This window comes from Ursus arctos, unplaced genomic scaffold, assembly GCF_023065955.2.
Source record: "Ursus arctos isolate Adak ecotype North America unplaced genomic scaffold, UrsArc2.0 scaffold_19, whole genome shotgun sequence".
NCBI classification, from domain to species: Eukaryota; Metazoa; Chordata; class Mammalia; order Carnivora; family Ursidae; genus Ursus; species Ursus arctos.
The window spans coordinates 14,948,828-14,973,853 of NW_026622863.1; the positions used below are offsets into that span (position 1 = coordinate 14,948,828).

General features: G+C 44.4%; 1 protein-coding gene across 3 annotated transcripts in view; it reads right to left on the reverse strand.

The window, feature by feature from the left end:
• Positions 1-1,170: 1,170 nt before the first annotated feature.
• Positions 1,171-25,026, reverse strand: part of CSNK2A2 (casein kinase 2 alpha 2) — a 37,028-nt gene continuing 13,172 nt past the window's right edge. For 2 of the 3 annotated variants that reach the window (XM_057314162.1, XM_048223778.2), the window contains 8 exons: positions 16,537-16,596; positions 11,766-11,849; positions 10,853-10,963; positions 10,497-10,598; positions 9,865-9,965; positions 8,906-9,054; positions 7,358-7,452; positions 1,171-1,622 (listed from right to left, as the gene is read on the reverse strand). In XM_057314162.1, the coding sequence (XP_057170145.1) occupies positions 7,376-7,452; positions 8,906-9,054; positions 9,865-9,965; positions 10,497-10,598; positions 10,853-10,963; positions 11,766-11,849; positions 16,537-16,596 (684 nt within the window). In that variant the 3' untranslated portion in view covers positions 1,171-1,622; positions 7,358-7,375. The remainder of the gene's footprint in view (positions 1,623-7,357; positions 7,453-8,905; positions 9,055-9,864; positions 9,966-10,496; positions 10,599-10,852; positions 10,964-11,765; positions 11,850-16,536; positions 16,597-25,026) is intronic. The other variant, XM_048223779.2, reaches the window with a different exon arrangement.

Here is a 25,026-nt window from a genome sequence, read left to right on the forward strand (position 1 = left end):
AGCACCTGCTTGAGAAAACCAGGCCAGCGATGGTGCTGGAAAGTCCCAAGTCCATCTGCTCGGTGTCCTGTTGGCCTTACAGAGTCTGCTGGCAGTGGGCCTGAGGGCCCTCCTCGCTGCTGTCCGGGGGCAGGCACTGTCTCGGGCTCCCACACCTGTGGAACTGCTTGGATACGACAGAGGCTGCTCCAAGGGACACTGTGATGCCGTGGTGACCCCGAGGGGCCTCTTTGCTTTCCCCCCACAACTGCTTCAGAAACTGTGAGTGTCCACACCTGGGTTCCCACAGTCACCTGTTCAGGACAAGCAGCAAAGACAGAAGAAGGAATGTTGTGGGACCAAGTGGCTTTTGTGGGGAACTATGGGCACCCCTGAGCCGTGTGGGCATCGGGGTCTGCCCGGTGCGCCTGCTCTCTACAGGCTGTGGGAGGACGCGGGCCACAGCCAGAGGCAAAGCTGGGTGGCCATCACGTTATGGCTGCTTTCACCTCCCTGCGGCACATCTGTCCTGCAAGGGCAGGCCTAAGGGAGCCAGGGAAGGCTCATTTGTAAAGTGCGTTTCGTTTTCACTTAACAAATATAACCGGTGCTTCCATCACACCCTCTCTCACAGCTGAGCGGGCCACTTTTCCTTCCAGCTCATGAGAACTTCCGAATGCCATGAGAAACGGCCCTTGGATCTGGACCGGAGACCCCTGACCCCTTCCCTGCTGCACGACAGCAGACTCAACCAGCCTCCAAAGTAAGATGCTTTTCCAGAAGGGGCCACGGGGAAGAGGGGCAGGATGGAGAGGTGGAATGAACTATGGAGACACCAGCAATAGAAAAGCAAAGAAGGGGCTAAGGCATCTTCCAGAGGTCACTAGAGATGACATTTGTCTACTGCCTAATCACTGGGTTAGAAGGAAGGGTCAAGGCAAAACATGGCTCTCCTGGCTTGCCCAGTTTACTGGAGTCACCTGCGGTTTGCCCCATTCCCAGTAGTTCGTGATACCTGTTCGACTTCTCATCTCTGGTCAAAAGCGTCCTTCAAACCGGCCCTCCACCTCTGGGACTCCCCCTGCTTTCCTCTGGCTAGAACCTGGCACGAATGCTCTTCTATTTCACTCAGTCCTCTGTGGCCACAGGTCTCGGTTAATGGCCCCTTCCACACTGAAAACTCTCCATACATTTCTTTTAAAACCTTTTATTCAATAATATATAATTTTAAAATTATAATATGTAACTGCCCATCATGCCATAGATTACCCCCGTGCCCCCACTGTGGAGTCTGTGGTCGTCTAGTTAATGTGGTCTGCTGGAAAAACAGGTGGCCACAGGCTGAGTCAAGGGGGCGCAGGGGAGCAACAGTACCCAACAACCATTTTGCATACCCTTCACATTTCCCATGCTTTCTGGGTCAGGAGGAAGTCAACAGGAAGCCAAAGGCGTGTGAACCTTTTACATTCAGAAGTGAGGTTTGATATACGGTGGTGGGCTGCCCTTCAGTTGGTCTGGTTCGTGCTGGCCAAACCTGCCACCATTTTGTGTCTGCTCACGGAACGTGATCTCTCTACACACGTTAAGACGTTTGATTTGGTTCTTGTTCTGCTTATGGAAAAGTGGGAGGAACCGCAACAGACCTGGGGAAAGAGATGGGAGGAGGGGAAAGACGGCATTAATCAATCTGACCCAGAGTGAGGACAGGCCTTCACTTGCCTGCGGCTTCCTTCTCTGGAAGAGTGCTGGGAAAAGTGTGCAAGCTGGACTTTCCCATGCCACTTTGTGGAAAACCTAGTAAGAGCTAACTTTATAGTCTCAGGTTTCAAGCAATACCCTCTTCCTTCCTCTTGCAATCGCGACTCACAGAGGTGGTCTTAGGCGCGGCCTTCTGGGACAGCAAGGGAAAAGCTCCAGACATCTTGTGTGTTCCCCAGGCCTCCTCCCCACCTCTTGGGTCCAGAACACGGATTTAGAAGCACCGAAGTCTCTTGACCATTCTGTGCCAGCCGAGCCACAAGCTCAGCAGCCCAACTCCAGATCCCCATCAGCCCTGACCCAATTTACCTAAGAGGACATCTCAGGGACTAATAATCAGATGACTGTATTTACGCCGGGAAAGCGCCGAGTCCACTAATAAACAAAGAGCAAAAAGGGAGCTCAAATATTTTTAACTCTCCCCTGGGAGCAGCTGTGTGGCATGGCCTGAAAACCCCATTTCTCCTTCCATGTCCAGCACAGTGAAGTGGGCAGTGAGACGCCAGCAGTGGAATTCTAGAAGCTGGGTCTCAGAGATCGGTGCTACAGCAAGGAGAGAAGGGACTACGCCCCCGGGAGGTGGTCACAGAAACATCGTTTCATGAAAACCTTCCCTGGGTCAAGGAAGGGTCCTGAACAAAGGCCACATGGCACAAAGGTTAAGAAAGAAAGGACTATTTGCCTTTAAGCACTTCAGCAACTGATTTCCAAGCATCCAGCGCCACAGAGGGATCCATCAGTGAGAAGCACACTAATTAAAGACACCACCATCTGCCAAAGGCGGACACACAATAGTGTGTGCCTGCTTGTGATGCAAGGAACGGGGACAGGGAGAGGTGTTCATCACCGCAGAGCGCGCTGGCACAGAGGTGAAAGGTGGGCACTGAAAGGGGCCCGCCCCAGAAGCAGGTGCCCGGGGGGGAAGCAGGTACGAAGGAACTGCACATGCCCCACGGGGACACCACTCTGACCCCACACGAAGGTGGGGATTCATTGCAACCCCCTTACACACATCTTTACAGTTCAAGGTGTACCCCGCCTCTCCCCCAAGACACAGGAAATACAAGCTTAAGGTCCCCACAGCAGTAGCTGGTCTCCCGCTTGGGAAGCTGGTGGTTATCAAAATTTTTATTTAGGAAAACAGGATTGAACATGGCATTTGTCTTTCCTCTAAGGGCAGCAGCGCACCAGTCATACATCAGTCATCCAGTGATACAAAGAAGTGGCCAAGTGTGTCAGAAGTGGTCACTTGGAAAGGATCACAACCCAGGCAGTGGTGTTTTTCTGCAAACAGAAGGAAATAGTTGGCTCCATGGGTCTTGAAGATTTATCCAAGCTTTCCATGGGGTGTCAAGATTTCTGTCCCAACCTCTTAGTTACCATTTACAGCAAGAAAAGCCAGCAAGTGCAAAACTGTTAATTTATTGATTCAATGAAAGTTTTTTTTTTTTTGAACAATCCCCAATACATGCAGTTCAGGGTTAAGTATCACATTTGTAGCACATTGTTGAGTCTCTACACAGAAGTACTCATCTCATCAGCTGTATAACCCATCACATCGCTTTCCCCAGCCTCCACGGCACCTGCTTGTAGTCGTTTCCATGAACACATCCATACAGCTCAAAAGTATATGTTACTACTGGTTTTCTTGGCCAGATGTTTCACCACCACCTCCCCTCCCCCACTCCCACCCTGGGGTTAGTTTTTTAAAAGCAGGACGTTATGCCATCTTAGATTGATTAAGCTCGCTGATAAACTGGCTTCTCGTGTGCTCCTGTGCACCCTGCTTTTGCTTTTGGAAGGGCTTAGATTTCAATGACCTTCACTCTGCTCCGTTATTATCCACCCCTATTTATTTGTAGGAGGGAAGTTCGCTTTCTCCTGTGGGTGCTCATGCAGTAACACAGGTTTCTAAACAAATTGTGCGGTCTGAACTGGCATTATGGGAAACGGCTAAGTGGGCTCTCTTAGAACCATTTCAATGCATATATAAAAATTCTTCCAATTGCTGCTTGTGTTCCCCAAATCGTTTTCCTTCCATCCTTAATACAGCACCTGGGAGAACCTAAGTCATTTCCCTGAGTAGGTGTGGACCAAGACCCATGGCCGCCAGCTCTCTCTGGGACTCAGCACCTGCCTCAAGGGCACCACCCTCCAGTCCCGCTGGAACCACTCCAGGCGCCATGCCCATCTCAGGACATAATTCCAGCTCATGAAGGTGGTGCCCCCTAACTCTCGAGAAGTCATGCTCCCTCCTAAGATTTCTGCTTTGACTGTTTTTCTTATTGGTTCCCTTCCTTTGAACCACCTCCTGCCTGAGCCCCCACGGCTTACAAGCTTTTCTGTCTTCTCCAGCCAAGCAGTCTGAGTCCCTCCCTTCTCTGCAAGGGAACACAGCAGCTTTGAGCCTGGTGAGCAGCGATGTGCTAGAGAATGTCTGTTAGACCTGGCGCGGCGGCCAGGGTGTAAGCGCCTCAGAGAGCCGCCATCGGCACTGCTGTCATTGGTGGGAAGACCCAGGAATGCTTGGTCTGCACTGTCCACTTGGCTTCTCCCACCCGGTCCCCTCCCTCAGGGACGGGACAGGAGCAGGCAGCTGATGCGATCCAGGGGAGAGTGAACTGCAAGCAAGCTGCAGATGGAAAGATCACTTGGCATCTCCTCAGTTCTGCTCTCACCATGGGACTTGTCAGCTGAAGCCAAGCCGTGCACTTACGCTACTCGTGGCCCATCAGCCCTGACAGACCAATCGGTATTTGGCATAGGAACTTTTTGTTCTCACCATACCAGGCCTATGTCGTAGAACACAGGCAGGACCTGAGATGATAATGTAACACTACCCTGTTCCCCACATTTTTTGCTTTTCTTTAGGAAATAACTAAGTCCTTATCATAGGCACTTTTGACTGGTTAAAGGTAACAAAGCAAACAAAATGGCTAATCAAAAATACTGAGATGAACTTCAGAAATAATCTGCTGGCCGAAAAGGATATTGGGTGGGTAAATACACCACAGCTGAGTCTAAGAGCAGACTCCCACTCATTCACACACACACACACACACACACACACACACACTCTCTCTCTCTCTCTCTCTCATCTTCTTTCCCTGCCCGCGCCCCCCCTCCACTTTTGGAACTCTCCATGACCATTTCCTAACCCAGGTTAAGTACTCCGAAATCTCAGGGGAGCTAGATACATCTGGACACAAAATGGCTCTGGAGATGGGTAAGAGAAAAGGTATGGACTGGACTCACTTCAGTCTGGGAAAGAACAACCTACAGTCAGCAGCCAGCCAGCTAGGTGTTAAGACCAGACTCAGAAAGGGGCGGGCATTTTAAACGCAGTCATGCTGTCTAAGGTAGGAGGAGAAGTGAAAGTACAGGCAGTGGAAAAGTAAACCGTGCACAGAAAGAAGAATTATGCCCGTGTCAGAGCCGCAGTCACAGAGCCCCAGGATAGGCAGGTCAGCTGTGTCTGCACCAACTAAATCATGATCAACGGAGAGAGGCAGAAGTCCATCCCTCAGCTGACTAGACTCCTCCAGATGCTTTCACTGCCTCTGGGAACCCGAGGGAAAGAACTGGGGTTACTACCTCACCAAGACCCTCCAGTGTGCTCCCTTTGCCTGGTCCAGGCAGGCAACTTAAAAAAAGGGGGGGGGGAGAGGGGAGAGAATGAGTGACAGAGGCGGTGATGAGAGGGAGAGGTAGGGGGCAAAAAAGACACACAGCGGCACATCTCCCTGATAATTACCAACAGTGCTGCCTAGAAGGGCACATCAGAAGGCTCCTGCGGCCTGACATACCAATACAGGTCCAGCTGAGAGCTCATGCCTTGGCTTTCATTTTCAGGTAGAACAAATGTATACATCAATATACAGAATGTGCAATATAGGCAGGTAGTATTGGTATGAGAATCCTAACTGAATGGATTTTCTGGCTTTGGGGTCTTATTTTTAGTTTTCAATCTGTAAGCTCAACTCTAGTAAGAGTTTTATTTGCATTTTAAATTCCCACCGACCAAACGACAAAAATACAATCTACATTTAGAGATAGGACCTGCTACCAATACCAATACGATTTTATTGGAATATGGAATGTAAACAGATGTTTTCAAACAAACAATCTAACCTTATAAAAATGTATGGCATTATTAAATAGTTAATAAAGAAATCCTAAGGTCTGATGTGGGCAGACGCCTTGAGCTCTAGCCTACCTGTAAAGTCCCCACAGCTGTGGCATGGCTCTGCAGCTGGGGGAGGGGACTGCTTGCGAACCAGACTAGTGACAAGTCCCCAAAATGAAATCAGCTTGACTGTTTACTTCTTAAAGTAGAATCTAGCTTCCTTTGCTAACATGAAGGCTGGCACAATGGATCCCAAGCTTTAACAGTGGCTCCAGGAGCTCCAACTAACCCCCCAGGCTCCTTGTATGATGCTCTGCTCAGTCTTTGGGGAACAGGCTGGCCCTGCACACAACACCCCAGTCCCTGCACGTGAGGAGGACAGCCCTGCCATCATGTTCACATATGACCTCTCGGAGCTTCAAGATGCAGCTTACCCTGATTACAGAGGGAAATTGCTTCTCGTGGGGATAAAGAGGCAAAAAGGGTGGTGGTGGCGGGGGAGTACATTTTTCTCACCCGATAGGTCTTTTCTAAATACATTCTAATAGGATGTTTCTCTCATTCCCCAACCTGCCTGAAGACCGACTTTCCAGCTTCCATTATGGCTGTGACCAAAAAGTGTCTGTTTCAGACAGGTGCATGAAAACAGGCGCACACATTGGGATGTATGTGCTGGGAAATGGTGAGATTTTCCTTACAAGGCTGCAAAAGGAAAAAAAAGGCTACACGGAAAAAATAGCAACAAGATTTTATGGTTAGGCAAATCAACAAAGGTTACAGTGAGCTCCAAGTTATGCACTTCGCATCAAACTTTTGATGAGACAGATGGACCTGTTCACGGCATCACAAGGTTTCAAGTGATGCCTGCTGACGGCAAAGGGGCCTCTTGTGAATGACTGCAGTTTGCTCCCAAATGAATACACTTAGAAGAAAACTGCAAGGATGAGGTACATTTCCTAGAGAGCTCATGTCATAAAAAAATACATAAAACATGACTTTGTAAAAGAGCTTAAAAAAAAAAAATACTGTCACTGTTTTAATATCTCCTTTTCGTAAATGAGGCTGGTGTGTCAGTACAGACTGCTGACGTTTTGCTAAAACTTGAGCCTGAATCTCACCAAAGGAAACCCAGACCACAGTGGAATAGATAGGAAGTCAGATATTCAGAGCTTGTTGACTGAACGGGTTAATTCAACAGTGGTCTCCTGTTAAATAAAAGTAAATGGACAACAACTCCGAGTCTCTCCTCTCCCATGCATTCCAAAGGGAGCGTTCCCTCAGATCCTGAACTATGTGCATCGTCACGCTGCCACAACGGCAGCTCCCTGTAGACTAGTACTGGGGGATTTCTTTCTTTTTGACAGACAGTTAGGTCTTTACTCTTCTTTGCATTTAGAAGGAATGACTAGAATTTCTTTCTATCACATTGTAGTTTTCCTTCAAGATTTGTGTTTGGTTGGTTGGTTTTATTGGCAAGCATCAATGCCGCATTACCCGTCGCCTTCCAAGTCTTCACCGGGCTGCCGTGAGGCCACTGGAAAGCACAGCATTGTCTGCAGAAGGCTGGGACTGCTCCTTCACCACGGGGTCTGCAAAAAAACAGGATGGAAGTCAGCCGAATCTGGGCTGGAACGTGTGGGAGACACCATCACGACAAACCCCCTTCCACAGTGGGGTAGGGAGAGACAGACAGACTGATGGGAAAGCCAGGGTCAGAAGGACGAAAGAAATTACAGAACTAAGGTTAGAGAAAAATCAGACACTGAAAAATAATCAGGGGAATTTGCTCTTCTAGTCAACTCTTTCACTTCCCTCAGAGGGCAAGTTCAACTACAGAGACTCCTGGAAAACAGAGGCCCATGAACACTGACTTCCCACTGTTCAAAATCACTACTAATCTTCTTATGTGTTATTTTCCTTGAATACTAATGTCAGATCCAACCCCCAATTTCTTCAAATCATGTGCAGTAATGAGCACTTGGGAGCAAAGGAATGAAAAGAGCCATTAGAAGACCTATCAATTTTAAGCAACAGTTATTTGAAACACATTTTTTTTTTACAGCAGATATGTATTTAGGAAAGTAGACGGATCATGAATTACATATTACAAACATCTGAATTCTTAATTGGATCTAACTCAAGGGTGAAAATAGCTTCCTGTGCCAGAAATTGGAAAGAGGACCCCTGAGTTGCACTTGTCTGAGGTCTAGAAGGACAAAGGGTAAAACCCTTCCAATTTGTTGTCTACTAATGCTTATGGGCCAGCGGGTTCAAGATTTGTATTATTCAAGTAAGATTTGCTTACTCTCCAGAGGAGAAGAAAAGAAAGGAAGATAGCGTACTGGCCAAGCCAACAGATAGGCTGAAGGTTTTCTTCTTGATTCAGAGAATGAGCTGAGATGGGTCCCATAACCTTTATCCCCAGTCTCCTCTGTGCCTGGACTAAATCATCTCACGTTGCCAGCAATTAAGGGGAAAGTTTATTTGAGACACACTTTATTGGGGGAGGAGGAGTGTACACATGTCGACAATAAGCAACCATAGGCACCGGATATATACACACACTTTGAAGGGAGACCTAAAAATTCTTTAACTGAGGTAGGATTTTAGTGAGGTTTTTCCACACCTGCTTTCCTTTCCTCAAATTCCTTTTATTTATTTAACTCATTTCCTTCTTTAAAAATATACTACAGTCACCTTATTTACTTTTAACTACTTGTTTTTCGAGGGGAAAATATCTTTGATTAGGTTTCCACACCGACGTAGATATCTGAAAACAATGTTTAGGTACTTGTGATCTATCAACTCAGGGCCAAGGGAAACGGTCCACAGACCACAGTCAAGGAGAGCTACGGGAGGGGGACAAGCAAACACCCCTGCAGGTCCAGACACGGAACTGCAAAGCCGTCTCAACAGTCTAGAACTAATGAGGCCAAATTCCAAGGACGATTCAATCCAAATACCTAGAATTCTCTTGACTGGCCTCAAAGATAAAGAACAGAAGAATTTTTTCTTTAATAAACTACACCCCTGGGCACTCACAGAAGTACGGGTGCTCCATGGCCTCTTTGGCAGTCAGTCTCTGTTGATGGTCGTATCGCAGAAGTTTGTCCAGAAGATCTAGGGCCTCGGGGCTGACGAGGTGTCTGTTCTCACTATGGATAAAGTTTTCCCAGCGTTTCCGTGAATGTCTGAGAAGGAAAGGCAAGCGTTAGTACTGAGATACTATTCAACAAGAATACTGATGTTACTAGGGCTAAAGGCAACAAAATCTTAGAATACTGCACTGATTTCAAGCTCGTTAAATCTCTTCCTCACTGGTATCTGCCCCACCCCCCACAGGGACACCCGCAGCATCCTGAAACAAAAACCGTGCTCTCTGATACATAAAAGGAGCTAAAACTTCTATATCTGATTTAGAATTTGTGGCACCTTCTTAGATCATTTCTTATGCCTCAGGCTTTTAGTTCATTCTGGTGAGGCAAAGAGGTGACGGAGTTATTTTTGTCGCTCAGCAGAAATATTTAGAGCTAGCCTCAGAAACACAGAGGCCCCATAAAACACTGTTTGAAAACTGTCAACGCATTTTCTTTTCAACACTATTGCACTGTACCTGCAAATATGCTTTAAAGTTTGCTGCCCTGGAGAAAATCCATTACACAGAACAAGAAAAAAACTATAAATCTCTTACTCAAAGAAGAATCACAGCTTTCTAAGATTTTCCATTAAAAGAAGCATATGCTGTACCAGAAAGCTTTCTTCTGTAATAGGATTTTGTCTTCCATTTTCTACTGACTGACAGGTTACCTCTTAGAGAAGTACAATGCGCAGAAGACACATGTAAACAATGCCCAAATACCTCGAAGCAAGTTAAAAAAAAATACGGAGAAAAAAAGAAGGTTTCAATTTTGCTATGATTAGCAAGTGATCTTGGTGAACATTCCCGCTTCTGAAACGGCGTAAGTTAAAACCCTCGTTCCCTCTCCCTCTCTCTTACTTACTGTCCCAGGATATCGTTGAAGTGCGGATCTAGGTCTATGTGATACTTCTTCAGATACCCATACAGCTCATCTGTACCCAGAACCTTGGCAATGCGAACAAGCTGAAACACAAAACAAACTGACCAAATCACTGAGCACAGAGCTCACTGCAAGCCTGTGAGGACGCTGTCCCAAGGCATTAAGGGGCTTCCACATTACCGAGTCCCCAGGGACCAGATGCAGGCTGGAGCCTGGGGCCGACAGGCAGCAGACCCCACGACACGATGTTCACACAAAACAAATTTCCAATCTGCCTTTAAAATGGTAACAACTTACGACAATAATCTTCCAGAAGCTGACAATTACGGGGGCATCACAATCTAATGCCTACAGTCCGGTTCTGTTAGACAAGGACTGCCTGACTTCTTCACAGACTCACTCTGGAAGTTGGGCATAAGAGAGCTTTATCTGTCTCTACGTTTGGGGACATGGTAACCACAGACAAAATGTCATGAAACTCTGTACCCTGAAGAAAAACTTCTGTGCAGTCATCGAGTGATATTTAGCGGCTCGAGGATAGCATCCCTGTCATGGGACTCCACTTCCTTGGCCTAAGTCCCCACACGGGGAAGAGCCAGTCAGTGTTTGCTCACCTGGTCATAGTTGTCCTGTCCGTGAAAGAAGGGCTCCTTTCGAAAGATCATGCTCGCTAACATACAGCCCAAACTCCACATGTCCAAGCTGTAATCATACATCTGGGGAAATAAGGTCAGCCTGTCAGTGAAGGGTGTTACAAATGCGTTTCTGTGATCTGGATTTCTAGTCTTCAGTTGACCTTTGCACATATTTTAGAATTCAAAGGAAAAAAAAACGTCACGGAGAAAAATCTGAAATTATCGCTCTGGGCTGGGGTTTTGAATGTATCCAAACTGACTGACTAAACAGCAAATGAGGAGAAGCCCTAAGGAAACATACAAAGAAGGCGGAGGTGCTTGGCTAAGAGTTTTACCTGATAGTCCACGAGGAGCTCCGGGCCCTTGAAGTACCTTGAGGCTACACGGACATTGTACTCCTGAGCAGGATGGTAGAACTCTGCCAGACCCCAGTCTATCAGTCGCAGCTACAAACATGACAGAAATCGAACACGTGAAGGAGTGTTTCTAGACGCCTGTGCCTTAGAACAAGGCCACATCACATTAGCTAACAATTACATGGGCCACAAAAAAATGTTAGCAAGTGCACTGGCAAAAATAACTCTTTCAGCAACTGTGGGGGAGGTCACTTCTAGAGCAGAGCCCTCAGAATCTTATTTACTTTATCTTTTTACAAATTTAAATGATCCTGGCTTATCATTCTCTTCAGATCAATCAAGCTTAAGCTTTTTACTCTGCGTCCGTACCCCTGGCATGTGGAACACACTCCCCCGTCATTAACAGCTTCCATTACAAGCTCTAGCCACACTGAGAGGGTTGGGCACCAGGCCCCAGTCCAGGACTGAAGCACTGCTCCAGCTTTTCATTCACCTCCTAGTAGCTGATGCGTTTACTCACCAACCAGGACAACCAGAACTGGATAGCAAAAATACGAGGGACCCAAGTGTACTTTTAAGGCCAGGCAGATTGATTGGTCTGAGGGCCATTAGAAGAAGCAGAAACCATCAGCTAGAGTTTCTTTTTGAGGCCCTCTGGAAAACCACGACCAAAATAAACAAGGGACTACAGTGAGGCTCGGCTGTCTACTTTCCTTGTGTACCATGCTTCTGCAAAGTAGAAAGCAACACCGGAGACTGAAGAGGTAACAGTAACACAAGTCTGCCAAAGAAAGTAGTACGGGTCTGCAGTACCACCTAGGTACTGGCCAGCGCTGTGGTCTGCCCTAGGCCTTCCACGGAAAGCCTTGTTGCTGCCTGGCTGCAATGGTACCTTTTTCTGTTGGTGATCTATCATGACATTGTGAGGTTTCACATCCCTGTGCATGATTCCCTTGCTGTGGCAGTAATCCAGAGCCTATTAGATAAGAAAGCACAGAGAAAAGTAAGCAAACCGTCTACCAACCCCCAATGCAAGCATATTATTATTTGTGACAGCTTGACTTGGATAGTCTCCCAAGGGGCAGCTTCCTGTCTGTAACAGAGGAGACGTGCTTCAGAAGGAACCCCTTGCTCTCTGTGCACACTATGCTGGCTGGTGGGAAGGGGGCTATGTTAGGGAGGGGACATGGACACTCTTCCTACTGAGGTGTTAAGTAGGTTACACTTCACCAGCCACCTAGATTTAGAAATCCTACATTAATCTATTGGTCTAACTCGATGGGTTCAAAACCAGATCTGGGAAACTCACTGGAGTCCCCTCTCATAGTGGTTCAAATGGCACGCAAGAGTCACCGTGGGGATGAAGAATGACATCCCAACACGTTGTTCAACGTGGCTTGTCTTTTAGCCCAATGCCCCCCCCATCCCCGTGGACTTTCGAGATTACCAAGTATTCTAGTATTAGTATTTTCTTTTAAAAACAACCCCTGAACCAGTTGGCCTTTAAGAATTCAATTTTTACTCTAAGGGAAGATATTGCTTCCTACAAGATAGATGATATACAGATTAAGATTTTAAGCATATAAGTCAGTGATTTCTTTTAGCACATTCAGAGTTGTGTGACCAGCACCACAGTCCAGTCTTGGAACTTGCCATCATCCCAAGAATTCCCCTTTAGCTTGCCTGTGATCAGTCTCCATTCCCCTTTGCTCCCTACCTCAGCCATAGCCACAAATCTGCTGTTACTACCGATCTGCTTTTTCTGGGCATTCATAAAGTGAAACAATACAATATACAGTACTCTGTCTTCTTTCCCTCAGCACAATGTTGCCGAGACTCAGCTTGTTCCTTCTTTCTTGCTGAGTAGTACTCCACTGCACGGCTGTACTAGCTGACGGACATCTGGGGGTTTCTAGTTTGGGGCTATTATGAATAATACTGCTTATAAATATTTGTCTCTGAGGGGACACAGGCTTTCATTTCTTTCACGCAGACTCTAGAGGGTCAAAGTGCTGAGCTGTCGGTTATTACATCACCCTTTTTAAGAGTCTGCCTTATTGTTTTCCAAAGTGCCTGCTCCATTTTACATGCCCAGGAGGCACATATGAAGGTTCCGGTTCGCCACATCTTGTCACTGGTTCATCCTTGGCATTATCTCCGTTCTGGTGGGTCTGAGGTGGGACCTCACTGTGGGTTTGAATTGTATTTCCTTACTGGGTGATCAAGTTGACATCCTGTATCTTCTCTGGACAAGCACTGATTCAAACCTTTTTTTTTTTTTTTTTTTAATTCTTAGCCATTTTTATCTTTCACCATTTTTTCTTTGGGTATTTGCTTCTAATTCTCCCTTTGTGACCACAGTAACTATTAACATACATTTCAAATTAGGCTCTCTGGCTTGCCTTCAAAAGCACTGCAGCCTACCTGAGTGCCATGATTTCCTCCTTAGGTAATAATCACAGCAACCGTCATCTTGTGCTTCCTACTATGTGCTTGGCACTGAGTGCTTCTAGGGGAGTTTTCCACAGGAAAAAATTAGGGTTTTTCCACCTCGGCACTGCTGACATTTTGGACCAGATAATTCTTTGTTGTGGGGAACTGCAGGATGTTTAATAGAATCCCTGGCCTCTTCCCACCAGATGCCAATAGCACTCTTCCCAATTGTGACACCCAAAAATGGTTCCAGATTTTGCCAAACTGACCTGGTTGAGAACCACTGGACTAGGTCAGAGAATGATCCCTAGGATCAGCATTCCAGGAATAAACAAATTTTGCTTTCCCCAGACACAAAAAAGTAGACAGTGTATGATGCTTTATATATGAAGGTTTAAAAAAATAGCCACAACTAAACTATGGTGGTAGGAGTGAGAATAGTATCTTCAGAAAAGGAGATCCTGAAGAGAAGGGGCACATGAGAGCCTTCTGGGGTATTCATAATATTCTCTACCAGCCCTGTCCAGCAGAACTTTCTGCAATGACAGGAATATTCTAGATCTGCACTGTCTAATATGGTAGGTACTAGTCACATGAGGCCACTGAAATGTGGCTACTGTGATTAAGGAAAGGAATTTTAAATTTTAATTAAAATTTAAATAGCTACCCGTGGCCAACAGCTACTGTATTGGGCAGCATAGTACTATATAGATCTGGGTGAAGGTTTCACTTATGTAAAACCCCAAAAACCTGTACACTTAAGATTTATTCATTTATGGAAGTTCTACTTCAATTTAATTTTTCTCTTTGTTTTGTTTCACAACAACAGGTGTAGCGAGATTCCACAATGGCTTTGTGGCAGTGTCTTATGAAACCAGGGCTCCTGAGGACAGACCTCCCCGGATCTGAATCAGGAGACTGCACTGTGTACTCAGCAACCACTCCATAGCCCTAGCCTCAGTTTCTTCTACATTTTCTGTGAAACTGAAGATTTCCTCTTCTTCATCCCCATTTTGTCCCCCCAAAGAGAAAATTTAGCAAGTGTTGATTCTGTTATTTTGCCTAGTCTTTGCCCAAAGGAATGAACTAATTAGGACCATAATACCTGGGATGTGAGAAATACCTGAGGAGAGCAGACGCTGAACAAGTACAGGAAGGGAATTAATTCTTTTGCCAAGTTCACTAGTCAGACTCCCTGTGGAGTCGCTGACATGCTTTTAAATTCCTTGGGGGAGTTATTTCAGTTTCAAAATCGTATTATCTGACCATTAAGCATGAAAGACATTTTTCAAGCTTCATGTGGGGTTCTGTGCCTCATTAGCAGAAAGCATGCCCTTACTGTCTGCCACTGCCTACAGAATGCAGAAGGGATATCAGACACATGGTACCGTCTGAACTACCAGCCCGTGAAGACCTGCGTCATCGGGGTGTCTTCACCTGACCGAAGCACAACTGTGCTACATTACAATCTTCATCTTTGGTGTGCTAAGTGAAAACCACAAAACCTTAACACTTTACTTAAAAAAAAAATAATCGATTGTGAGATTTGGATTGCAGTTCTCACTGGGTGGATGCATGGGGTTCTCCGGAAAGCACTTCCAGGGAACCTGATAGCTCGTAAGGCCACAACACCGCAAACCTCTTCCCCACGATGCCTTCAAATCTGGAGGACACGCAGAAAGGTGTGATAAACCAAGCTCTACCTTCACATGTTTCTGATCTTATTGACAAAAGAAAGACCCATTAGTTCTAAGAGTGGACCCTTAAATCCACCACCTTGGTACTAATGACAAGTGGTCTGTTATAAGGGCTTCTAAGAAAACACATTTACCTCACAGAGCTAGTTCTTCAAACCCCCGTTCCCTAAACCTTATCCTTAATTAAACGTGGGATTTTGTTCAAGTAACTGTTCACAATCCCATCAAAACTCCATCTTGGCAATTTTCTTCAATAATGCCAATAACTTAGTCATCTCTATCTTTCAGAGGTTCTTAAATTGAGATCCACACCCCCCATAAATGTAATACTGTATGTAATATGTAATACTGTATATTTATTCATGCATTTTGGGGGGACTTTACACATTCTCATTAGATTCTTAATGATCCATGACTCAAAACAAATTAGGAGCCATTGGTCTATACCATTTTACAAGCCATTTTTGGAATTCCTTATCTAAGTGTTTACCTAGACAAACTAAAAAAGATCATTCCTCCATCAACCAGTAATGCTTCAAAATTTGCGTCTGGGAGATTACTAGATCTCCTAGAAGGACCACCCATCACCTCTCCCTGCGTGTCCAGGTCAGTCAACGCTGCAGAGTAGGCTGGGAAGGGGATTATGAGTGATGGCCAGAGAAAGATGGCCACGAATGCCTGCCCTCCCAGTACGCATGTCCCTCCACACTGTGACATCAATGCTCTGCCCATCAAAAGGTGAAGTCTATTTCCCCACACTTTGAATCTAGGTTTGGCCAGGATTTGCTTTGGCCAACAGGCATTAGGAGACAATGATACAAGCAGAGGCTTGAAAAGTACTTACACATCAAACTTTGCCCTCTCGTGCTGTTAGGAACCCTGAGACCACCATGGGAAGAAGCAGCTTAGACTAACCCCTGCAGAAGGAGCCTTCAGCTATTTCAGCTATCATCCCAGATATGTGAATGAGGCCATCCTAGACCAATGTGCCCCAGTCAAGTTGCCCCCGGCAAAAGACTCACCCAGGAACCCACAGAATTAGAAGAAATAATAAATAATTTTTTAAAAAATTGTTAAGTTCTGGGTGATGTGTTATGCAGTGAAAACTAACAGTATTAATTATGCAGCAAAAAGAAAATCCAAGGACCAGTACAAGCTATGAAGAAGGAGGTTCTGATTTCTGGCATAATGTTCCTGGTATCTCTTGATGTGGCCATCTTTCTCAGTTCCACTCAAAGTTTCTATGTAAAGATCCCATGACAGAGATCTCAATGTAAGTTAAAACAAAACCCCCCCTGGGGTGCCCGGCTGGCTCAGTCAATAGAGCCTGTGACTCCAGATCTCAGGGTCGTGATTTCAAGCCCCATGCTGGGCGTGGAGCCTACTTAAAAATAATTAAACGACAGAAATAAAAACCTCACTAAATTCTCTAAGAAGCAAGAAAGAGTCTGCCTGAGTTCTCTTCGTTCTCTCAAGAACTTCTCCTTCAACGAACATACCTGAAAAAGGTCACTGCTTATGAATGCCACTTACCTTAAGTAGCTCATACATATAAAACCGGATATCGAAGTCTGTCAGGATCTGGTAAAGTTGCTGAAACAGATTTCAGAAAAGAAAAAGTTACTTTAGTCTCATTGCCTCTTGTCACCCTAAATATTGGTCATCATTCTCTGTAAACTTACTGCTTAAGTCACTAAAGAACTCCAGGACTTTTTACCACCTGATCTGGAACAAATGAGAACAAAGACCAAGGAGAAGGGTGTAATACTTCTTTCTTTGTTGGGGTGGGGGGAAGGAATTCCAAGGGAGAGAAACATTTAATTCAATGCGGATCTTTTAAAAACTTGTTCAATGCTCCATGATTTCAACACCCCAAATTACATTATTATGAGATGAAGTCCAAGTTGTCCAATCGTCCTCATATCCTTACTACCCTTCAAACAAACTAACCCCACTAGAGCAGCACAGTGTCCGTTAGAGAACAAAGTTCTGAGTGGAGAGCAGAACTTGAAGAACTTCATCGGCCCATGTGGTAAAAAGCGGCAACACAGCCCATCTGCTCATCAAAGAAACAGGAGAAAAGTGACAGCTCTAGCCCTTGGAGATGGTAAAGAGACTTAACAGAGCAGTAGGGGAGTGAGAGAGAGAGAGAAAAAAGGAGAGAGACCGCTACTGAAAATGATTCCAGGCCAAAAGGACACACAAAGAGTTCTCATACTGGGACAAAGACACACCCACTGGGAGTCTTTTTTTTTTTTTTCCATTTCTAGGAGACAGAGTAGCATTAATACATCCATGTTCATTAAAATCATCAGGAACTATACTAATACTATTATTTTTGGTAATCAGTTCCAAGTAGATCTGTTTCCCCATAAGTCCCAAGCAGCGCTTTCTGTAATATTACTCAGCACAACTTTATTAAACATACTTTGTTTCTTTATTGGAAGACTCCAGTGATAGAGGAGAGTTCCCTAAGGAGCACTGACCGACCTATACAATGTGTCTGTGTGAGGCAGGGGAAGCAAAACTACACATCCCTATTTGTTTGTAGTTACAAGAATGATATAAAGACATAAATAAAACATGGCTTCATATATATGCGTGTGGGGGATGGACAGCTGGAGCACAGGGAAATAAAGGAGATTTTTTTCATTGCATACCATTTTATATTTTAGATCCATGTAAATACATTACCTGTTCAAAAAGATAAACAATTTGCCAAGAATAAAATTTAACATCTTCTAAGAACACTAGGATTTAGCTTCTTTCTCGAATTTCCCCTGTTGAATAAAAGTAATTCTCCCTCTAGCTTGGTAAAAATATTTGCCTTCATCAACCTCAGGCAGCAGCCAACTCAGGGCAGCGGAGGGAATGAGACCATACAGACCAGTCCGCTGGTGGTGCCTGGGCTGGGAACTACTCTGGGAACAGCAGCACACACACGCTACCACTTCTGCTCAGGAGGAATTCGACTGCGTAACAGCCAAACATCCAACTGTCCTGTTCTCCTCCAGCTCTGCACAGCAAGGAAGGCTTCCCAGCCAGCATACCAACAACCCGCATGTACAGACCCAGGCTGAAGATACCATTTCTGTGGGTGTCAAACCAGCTCCTCCTCTGAGAATTAAGGAGATCACTCCCAGAGACTGTGCCAAGTTGAACCTCAAGTCAATAAACAGGCCACGAAAGTGAAGCGAGCATTTTCTAACCCTCAGAGGGTTGGACTATTTTATTACCAGAGAACAAATATGGGCTATTTTATCTTTTGGACTTTTATCTGTGGAAGGCTTTCCTCTCCTATCGTGCGGTATCTATACGAAGCATCTGTGTAAATGGTGTTAAGGCATGACAATAAATGTCCTTGGACTGCCAACATGATATTTCTAGCTACTCCAACCAATATCAATTTTATGTAACATAAAACACTAAATGAATATAGTGGTTAGGCCTAATACATTATGAAGTCCCAAATGACAGGCTGACATTCACTCTCACTTCTCAGGAGCTCTGGGTAGGAGGAGACCCAACTACATCTGTAACATTTTACCACCTGGGCCTAAAACTCAGGACTCACCAGGGTCCACAGTCTGGCTTCTTCCGACTTCTGCAGCTCTGTCTCCATTGCTGCCCCCGGGAGTCCCCAACTCCATTCTTCCTTCTCCAGTGTCCCAACTTCCCACGATTCTAGAAGACCCCGCCCCTCTCCCTTAGCCAACAGTGGTCCCTTCCTTCTCTGAACCCCCTGGCTATTTATTTGCCCTTTGGGGTGTTCAGCGGACACGGACAGCAGTCGTGTCCCCAGAGTTAATGTTCCTCACTCAGGTACTTGCAGTGACCTGAGGTTCTCAAGATAACCTCACTTGGCTGTGAGCAACAAGGGGCTGCTCCACTCTGCCCGCACACCAAGTCTCATGCCAGCATCCCCACATATCAGGCCACACACGATGAGGGAAAAATGGGTGCTGTGGCTGGTGGTAGTCACCAACTTGCTGACTCAAGATCTTTGCTTTCCTTCCCCCAAATATACAAGGGGCCACCATACAACCTGGTCCATATTCTAAGTGCTCAGATAACAACAGCGGAGAAGCATGTGTGGTATACACCCACCCCATCGATGGTGGCTCTCAGCTTGCACCCAGAAGGCAATCGATTAATATTTGTCTTTGATAATGTTCACCAGTCAATGGAACAATTTTAAAACTGTCTTCCAGGAAACACAAGTGTGAAGAGTCCATGACAAGTTATAAAGGGAAATTTCACAAGAACCACACTTTCCTCCATTCTTCTTGGCCAGCTATGTGGAGAATACTGCTAACCAACCAACTGCAAAGTGTTGGCAGGAAGTTAGCTTTGCTTATATTTTCATGAAATAAGTGACTTATTGAAAGCAAAACAAGCCTATGCTTCCCAGAAGATTACAAAGGTGTTGAGGAAGAAACTATTCACCAATCCCAGTTTGGTTCCAAAGCCTCAAAACACACTGGCCTTTTCTCAGAAATCAGGCCTACTCCAGGACTGCTCAAAAGGCCCAAGGTGGAAATATCCTGGGACTTTTTACTAACCTCGGAAAGTCTGAGGAGGACAATGGAAAAAAGGCAATTTGCTCAACAGCCTCAGAACCCCCTTGGTCTAAGACCACCACCCAGAACGGAATGGCCCCACGTGGGCCTCGCTCTCGCTGTGTACTCGTTGCTCCTCAGAGACTGTGCGTGCGCTTCGGCTACAATCACGATCAACTATAGGCTGCAGGGCCCCATCTCTGAGGACTGTCATTCAGCAGGACCACAGGGCTCAGGAAGGTTGCCGGCCACACGTGGGAATCACCGACACAGCAAACTCTCACCCTGCACACAGAGCTTGCAGAGTCCCTCACACACACAGCTCAGTCTGTGTCCAGAAATCCCAGTGGTCCCCACTCAGGAAGAAGAAAAAGCGGGGCAAGTGGGATATAAAGTGAAAGGTGCTTAATGCAGTCGTCACCAGTACTGGCATTAACACAGAACCCCAAGATCCAGAATAAAACCAAGGTCAATATTTATAGAAATTTAAGGAAGCAGAACAAATTACTAATCAAAGTTATTACTAATCACTTGAACATGTCTTATAAAGAAGATCCTCCCACCCTCACCTCTCAGGGAGTGATTGAGAAATTCTCCACAGAGCAATATGGGTCTACTGTCTTCTCAAATGGAGTCTACTCAGGATGCCTTACCAATCTTTAACATGTCCAGGTGATACATTTTGCTTAAAATGTGTATTCATTTTTATTTATACCCTTACAAAAGCATAGAAAATTGAGAAGCATGTCTCAGTAGAAACTTTTTCTACCGCAAACTATATTTTAGCTTCCTTGAGACAATGTCATGTTTGAGAGTGCTCTCTCAATGAACTGTTCATTTCAACTAATAGAGAGACGGGCTTTTCCTATGCCTTTGTTTGGAAGTTTTGTCCTTTTTTCTAAGTGTCACGATGTATCTTTTATGATCGTTTTGACACATATGAAACATAACTGATGATTTCAAGGAGAAACTGGCCAAACCAGTAAGGCCATAGCTGATCTGAACTAAATTAACAAGTTTGATATAAAAAATGGCCGTGCACTGAAGTCACAAAGCAATCGTCAACACGGTCCAAATAACCAGCATTATATAGGTCATGTTCCTCTGGACACAGCACAGCCAAATTAGGAATCAACAATAAAAGAGTATTTTTGTTGAAAAACCATGTGGCGGGGCGCCTGGATGGCACAGCGGTTAAGCGTCTGCCTTCGGCTCAGGGCGTGATCCCGGCGTTATGGGACGGAGCCCCACATCAGGCTCCTCCGCTATGAGCCTGCTTCTTCCTCTCCCACTCCCCCTGCTTGTGTTCCCTCTCTCGCTGGCTGTCTCTATCTCTGTCAAATAAATAAATAAAATCTTAACAAAAAAAAAAAAAAGAAAGAAAAACCATGTGGCTCCTCCATTGCATTATTCACAAACATACAGATATGCGGGACATTCCTAGGACAATAACTACCAGGAAACTCTTGACTATGAACTCTGTACTGTGTATGAGATGGCATTATCATAGAAGTATTAAATGTCTTAAGTGTACTGATAGTATTGGCAGGTACCAAAAGGTCCTACCTAGTTCCAGGGCTAGTATATTTAGGAGTGAAGTATCATGATGCCTACAATTTACTTTGAGATGATTTCAACAAAAAGAGATAAAGAGGGAAGGGAGGGAGAGGGAGGGAAGAGAACAAACAGCAAATGTGGTAAATATTAGCAACTGGTAAATCTAGGGGAAAAACATGAGGGTATTAATTACATTATTCCTTCCCATTTTCAGTAGGTTTAAAATATTTCAAAGTACAAAATCTGGGGAGAAAAACCCAAATCCACAAGTTTGGAATGTGTATTTCTTCTTTTTTTAAAATAAAGACTTTATTTGAGAGAGTGCGCATGTGCCCACATGTGCCCACGTGCAGGGGAGGAGCAGGGAGAGAGGCAGGGAAGGATGAACCGACTCCGAGCTGAGTGCCGAGCCTGACACAGAGCTCTATCCCAACACCTGAGATCATGACCTGAGCCGAAACCAAGAGTCAACCGACTGAGCCACCCAGGTGCCCCTGGAATTTGTACCTCTAATTTGAAAACTATACAGAAGTGAGTTCCATAACCACGGAATGTAGCTAAGGCGGTGCTTGGGGTTACACAGACTTAAATCCCACCTACCACCAATCAAGAAAAATAGAAACACATGAAATGAGCAGACTTTGACTCAAGAAGTTAGGGGGAAAACAATGAAAACCCAACAAAAAAAATAGGAACAAAGAAGAGAGGAAGAAAGAAAATAATTAAGATAGGAGCAGAAACAAGGAAATAGAAAAAACAAAAACATTTGAGCAATAAAACCAAAAGCTCGTTCTTTGAAAATATTAATAAGAGAGCTCTCTAGCAATACCAGTAATTTTTAACTAGAGAGAAAAGGCACAAATAATGTTGAAAATGTAAATGAAAACATAATTACAAACATATTAAAGTTTCTAAGCCCTGAGAGAATTCTATTAACAACTTTACGTAAATAAAATTGAAAGTGGACAACTTTAGAAATAGATATCGTCCAAACAAACTCACAAAGAGATGAAAGACCAGGATAAACCCTTCACTTATACGTATGTACATTGTGAAAAGGAAAGTATAGTCCAAAGTCTCCCTTCCCTCCCAAAAGACAAGTAGATAATCCCTATTTCATATAAACTTTCAGAGACTAGAAAGGAAAAGCTGCCCAACTTATTTTATGAAGTTAGGAATAATCAGGAGTCGACGATAAAAGGAAATTATGAATAAAAATTTATGACCACTTACATCCATACAAAATTCTGAAAAGAACAGGCTACAGGTTGGATCACTGCTGATTCACCTCTGATATTAAACCTGGGACAAACCTCCCCTGAGCGGTACCTTAAATCCAGCTATAATACACTTAATCAGTAAAATGAAAAAAATAAAAACAAGGTTTCTAATAAATTAGACAGACACAGGACACAATAAAAAGCCTGAAGGGCACGAGGGCATTAAACTAGCTGATTTCCCTATTTGTGGCCTGTTATACTATCAGGAGCAGAAAACGACCATCTTGTCAGGATTTGCTCTTCCAAAACCTGCATCTGCTCCCTGGTATTTAACAATCCTGTAAGCTAACTGAAACAGCAGGGCTTGCCTGACCATGCGCAGGCCTCCAGATACGGCAGAGCACACACCCCCTACCCCCGCTTCCTCCTGAAGCTTCTCTAACATACGGTAAAAGGAGTGGGGCTTGGGGGACTCACTCACAATAACTAAGAGAATGGGAGAGACGACATTTTGAAGCAAGACAAAAATGTCCAACTGACAGAGCAGACCAAAAAAAGCTGAAAATTCTGCCAAGAGCAGAGGGGGTCCAGAAGCAGACAACCGCATACGGAAGAACTACAGAAAGGCTCAGGAATCAGTGACCCCAGGGATCAATGAAAGAGAGTCACCAGATTCAGCTGAAAACAGGAAAACAAGTTTAAAACATCACACTGAAAATGGGGAATTACGTGAAAGTAATATTCCCCACGGGCTCCTCCGCTGGGGCCGAGAGGCCCGCAGCCAGGCTTGTATCCTCCAGGAGCTGACACCAGTCATCAGTAATTTCATGACTCTAAAAAGTAGATAGTCAAAAACCGTAACATTTCAGACAACTGTAACAGAGACAAAAAACAAGAATACACACAAAAAAGAATTTGAAAGAAAAACCGAGAAAAGAACACGAAGAAGAAAACATCACGGGGCGGGGGGCAGGGGGAAGGAATCCACACATTCTCAGTGAGAAAATAGAAGATACTACATAAAAGAACCGATACTACTTTTAAAAGTTCTGAGAACAGAACAGAGCTAAGAGATGAAGTCTAATATTTGAATGAGTTCTAGAGGGTGAGAACAAAGAAGAAAGGGAAGAAAATCAAAGAATGTTAAAAATATTGTTCTAAAACGGAAGGACATGAGTTTCTGGATTGAAAACGCCCAGCAAGTGTCCAGAACAAAAGATGAAAGTGACCCATTCGAAGGAACATCATTGTGAAATTTCACAGACTGTGACTGAAGAGAAAATCCTAAAAGCTTTCCAAAGAAGAAACCAAAACCAAAACCAGATCACATAAGGTGAAACCAGACGGCTTCAGTGGTAAAACTGGAAAATTCTCCTCAATATTCTGAGAAACTTATTAGTTACAACCCAAAATTCTATGCCATGGCGAGTACATTAATTGGAAAGATAAAATTAAAACGTTTTCAGATATGCAAGCCTCAAAAAACATGAATTCTCCATGGCCTCTTTCAGGGAAGGCCCTAGAGAATGTGCCATTACAGCATCCCTTCGAGAGTTAAGATGCAAAAGAAATAAGATTTCTCCAGGGAATTCAAAATTCCTGCTAACCGATCTTCTGCAGGCTGTTAAATCAGCTGTCAATTTAAGAAACACAAAATGCTGATAAGAAAATTTTATGTGTGTGGCCAGACAACTGGTAAAAACTCATTAAGGAAGCGGAAGCATTTAAAACTTAGGCATTTCACTATGAAGTCTCATTAAGACCAGCTTTTAAACTTTTGGTATTTCAGAAAATGTTTGATTTCATTAAGAAATGCACACACATTCCCACTCGTGTATGTACACCTTGATAAGCTTGGGTCATTCACAGCAAAAGTGGGATCAGCCATGTGTCTCGGCAGAGAACTCTACTAGCTAAGCGCTGTGAGGCTGATGTAAACATTTATACCCTAGTTCGGAGCTCACTGCTGACTTCACCTTTAAGGAGTCACACTAACAAGGAAACTTGTTACACATGGAAAAGCTACACTGTATATAAAATTTGCTTATTGTTTCATAAATTAGAATATCCACCTTTACGTATTTTCCACTAATTAACCTTATTTCAGAGTTGTTTTACAGTGATTACCTAAGAAAAATTAAATGTGAGATAAAGCTCTTTTCTTTGCACCCAAAAGCTTCACTCCTGATACCGGCATCTTTGAACTGCTGATGTGGTTTTGGCCCTAACTTCCATCACAACAAAATCACAACCCTTTTATTCACTCACCGTATTATAATCACCTAAAAGTTCTCCAAACACCCCTCAAAATCAACACCAATATCTTGTTCTTATATTGGTTTTCATATTATGTTTTACCATGTTCAGAATAACTGGCCCCAAAAACCTTACCAGAAGTTAAGGTTGCAGTTTCTGAACAACAATAAAAACAAACTCATGAAACACCAGCTTAAAACCTTGCTTTTAGAAGAACACTTCAAGTCTAAACTAATTTGCATTATAAATATAAGAAAAGTAAATAACCTAGGACAGGGCTTTTCTAAAGCGCAGCTACACTTAACTAGCTTTTCTGTGTCATTTGCTTTGTCTACAGTGTTCCGTGAATACACACACTCTGACAGCTTGAATCCCATGCCCTGCTTTTCACAGGAGCCCTGTATCCGTTTATCACTTCCTATCAGCAAGAA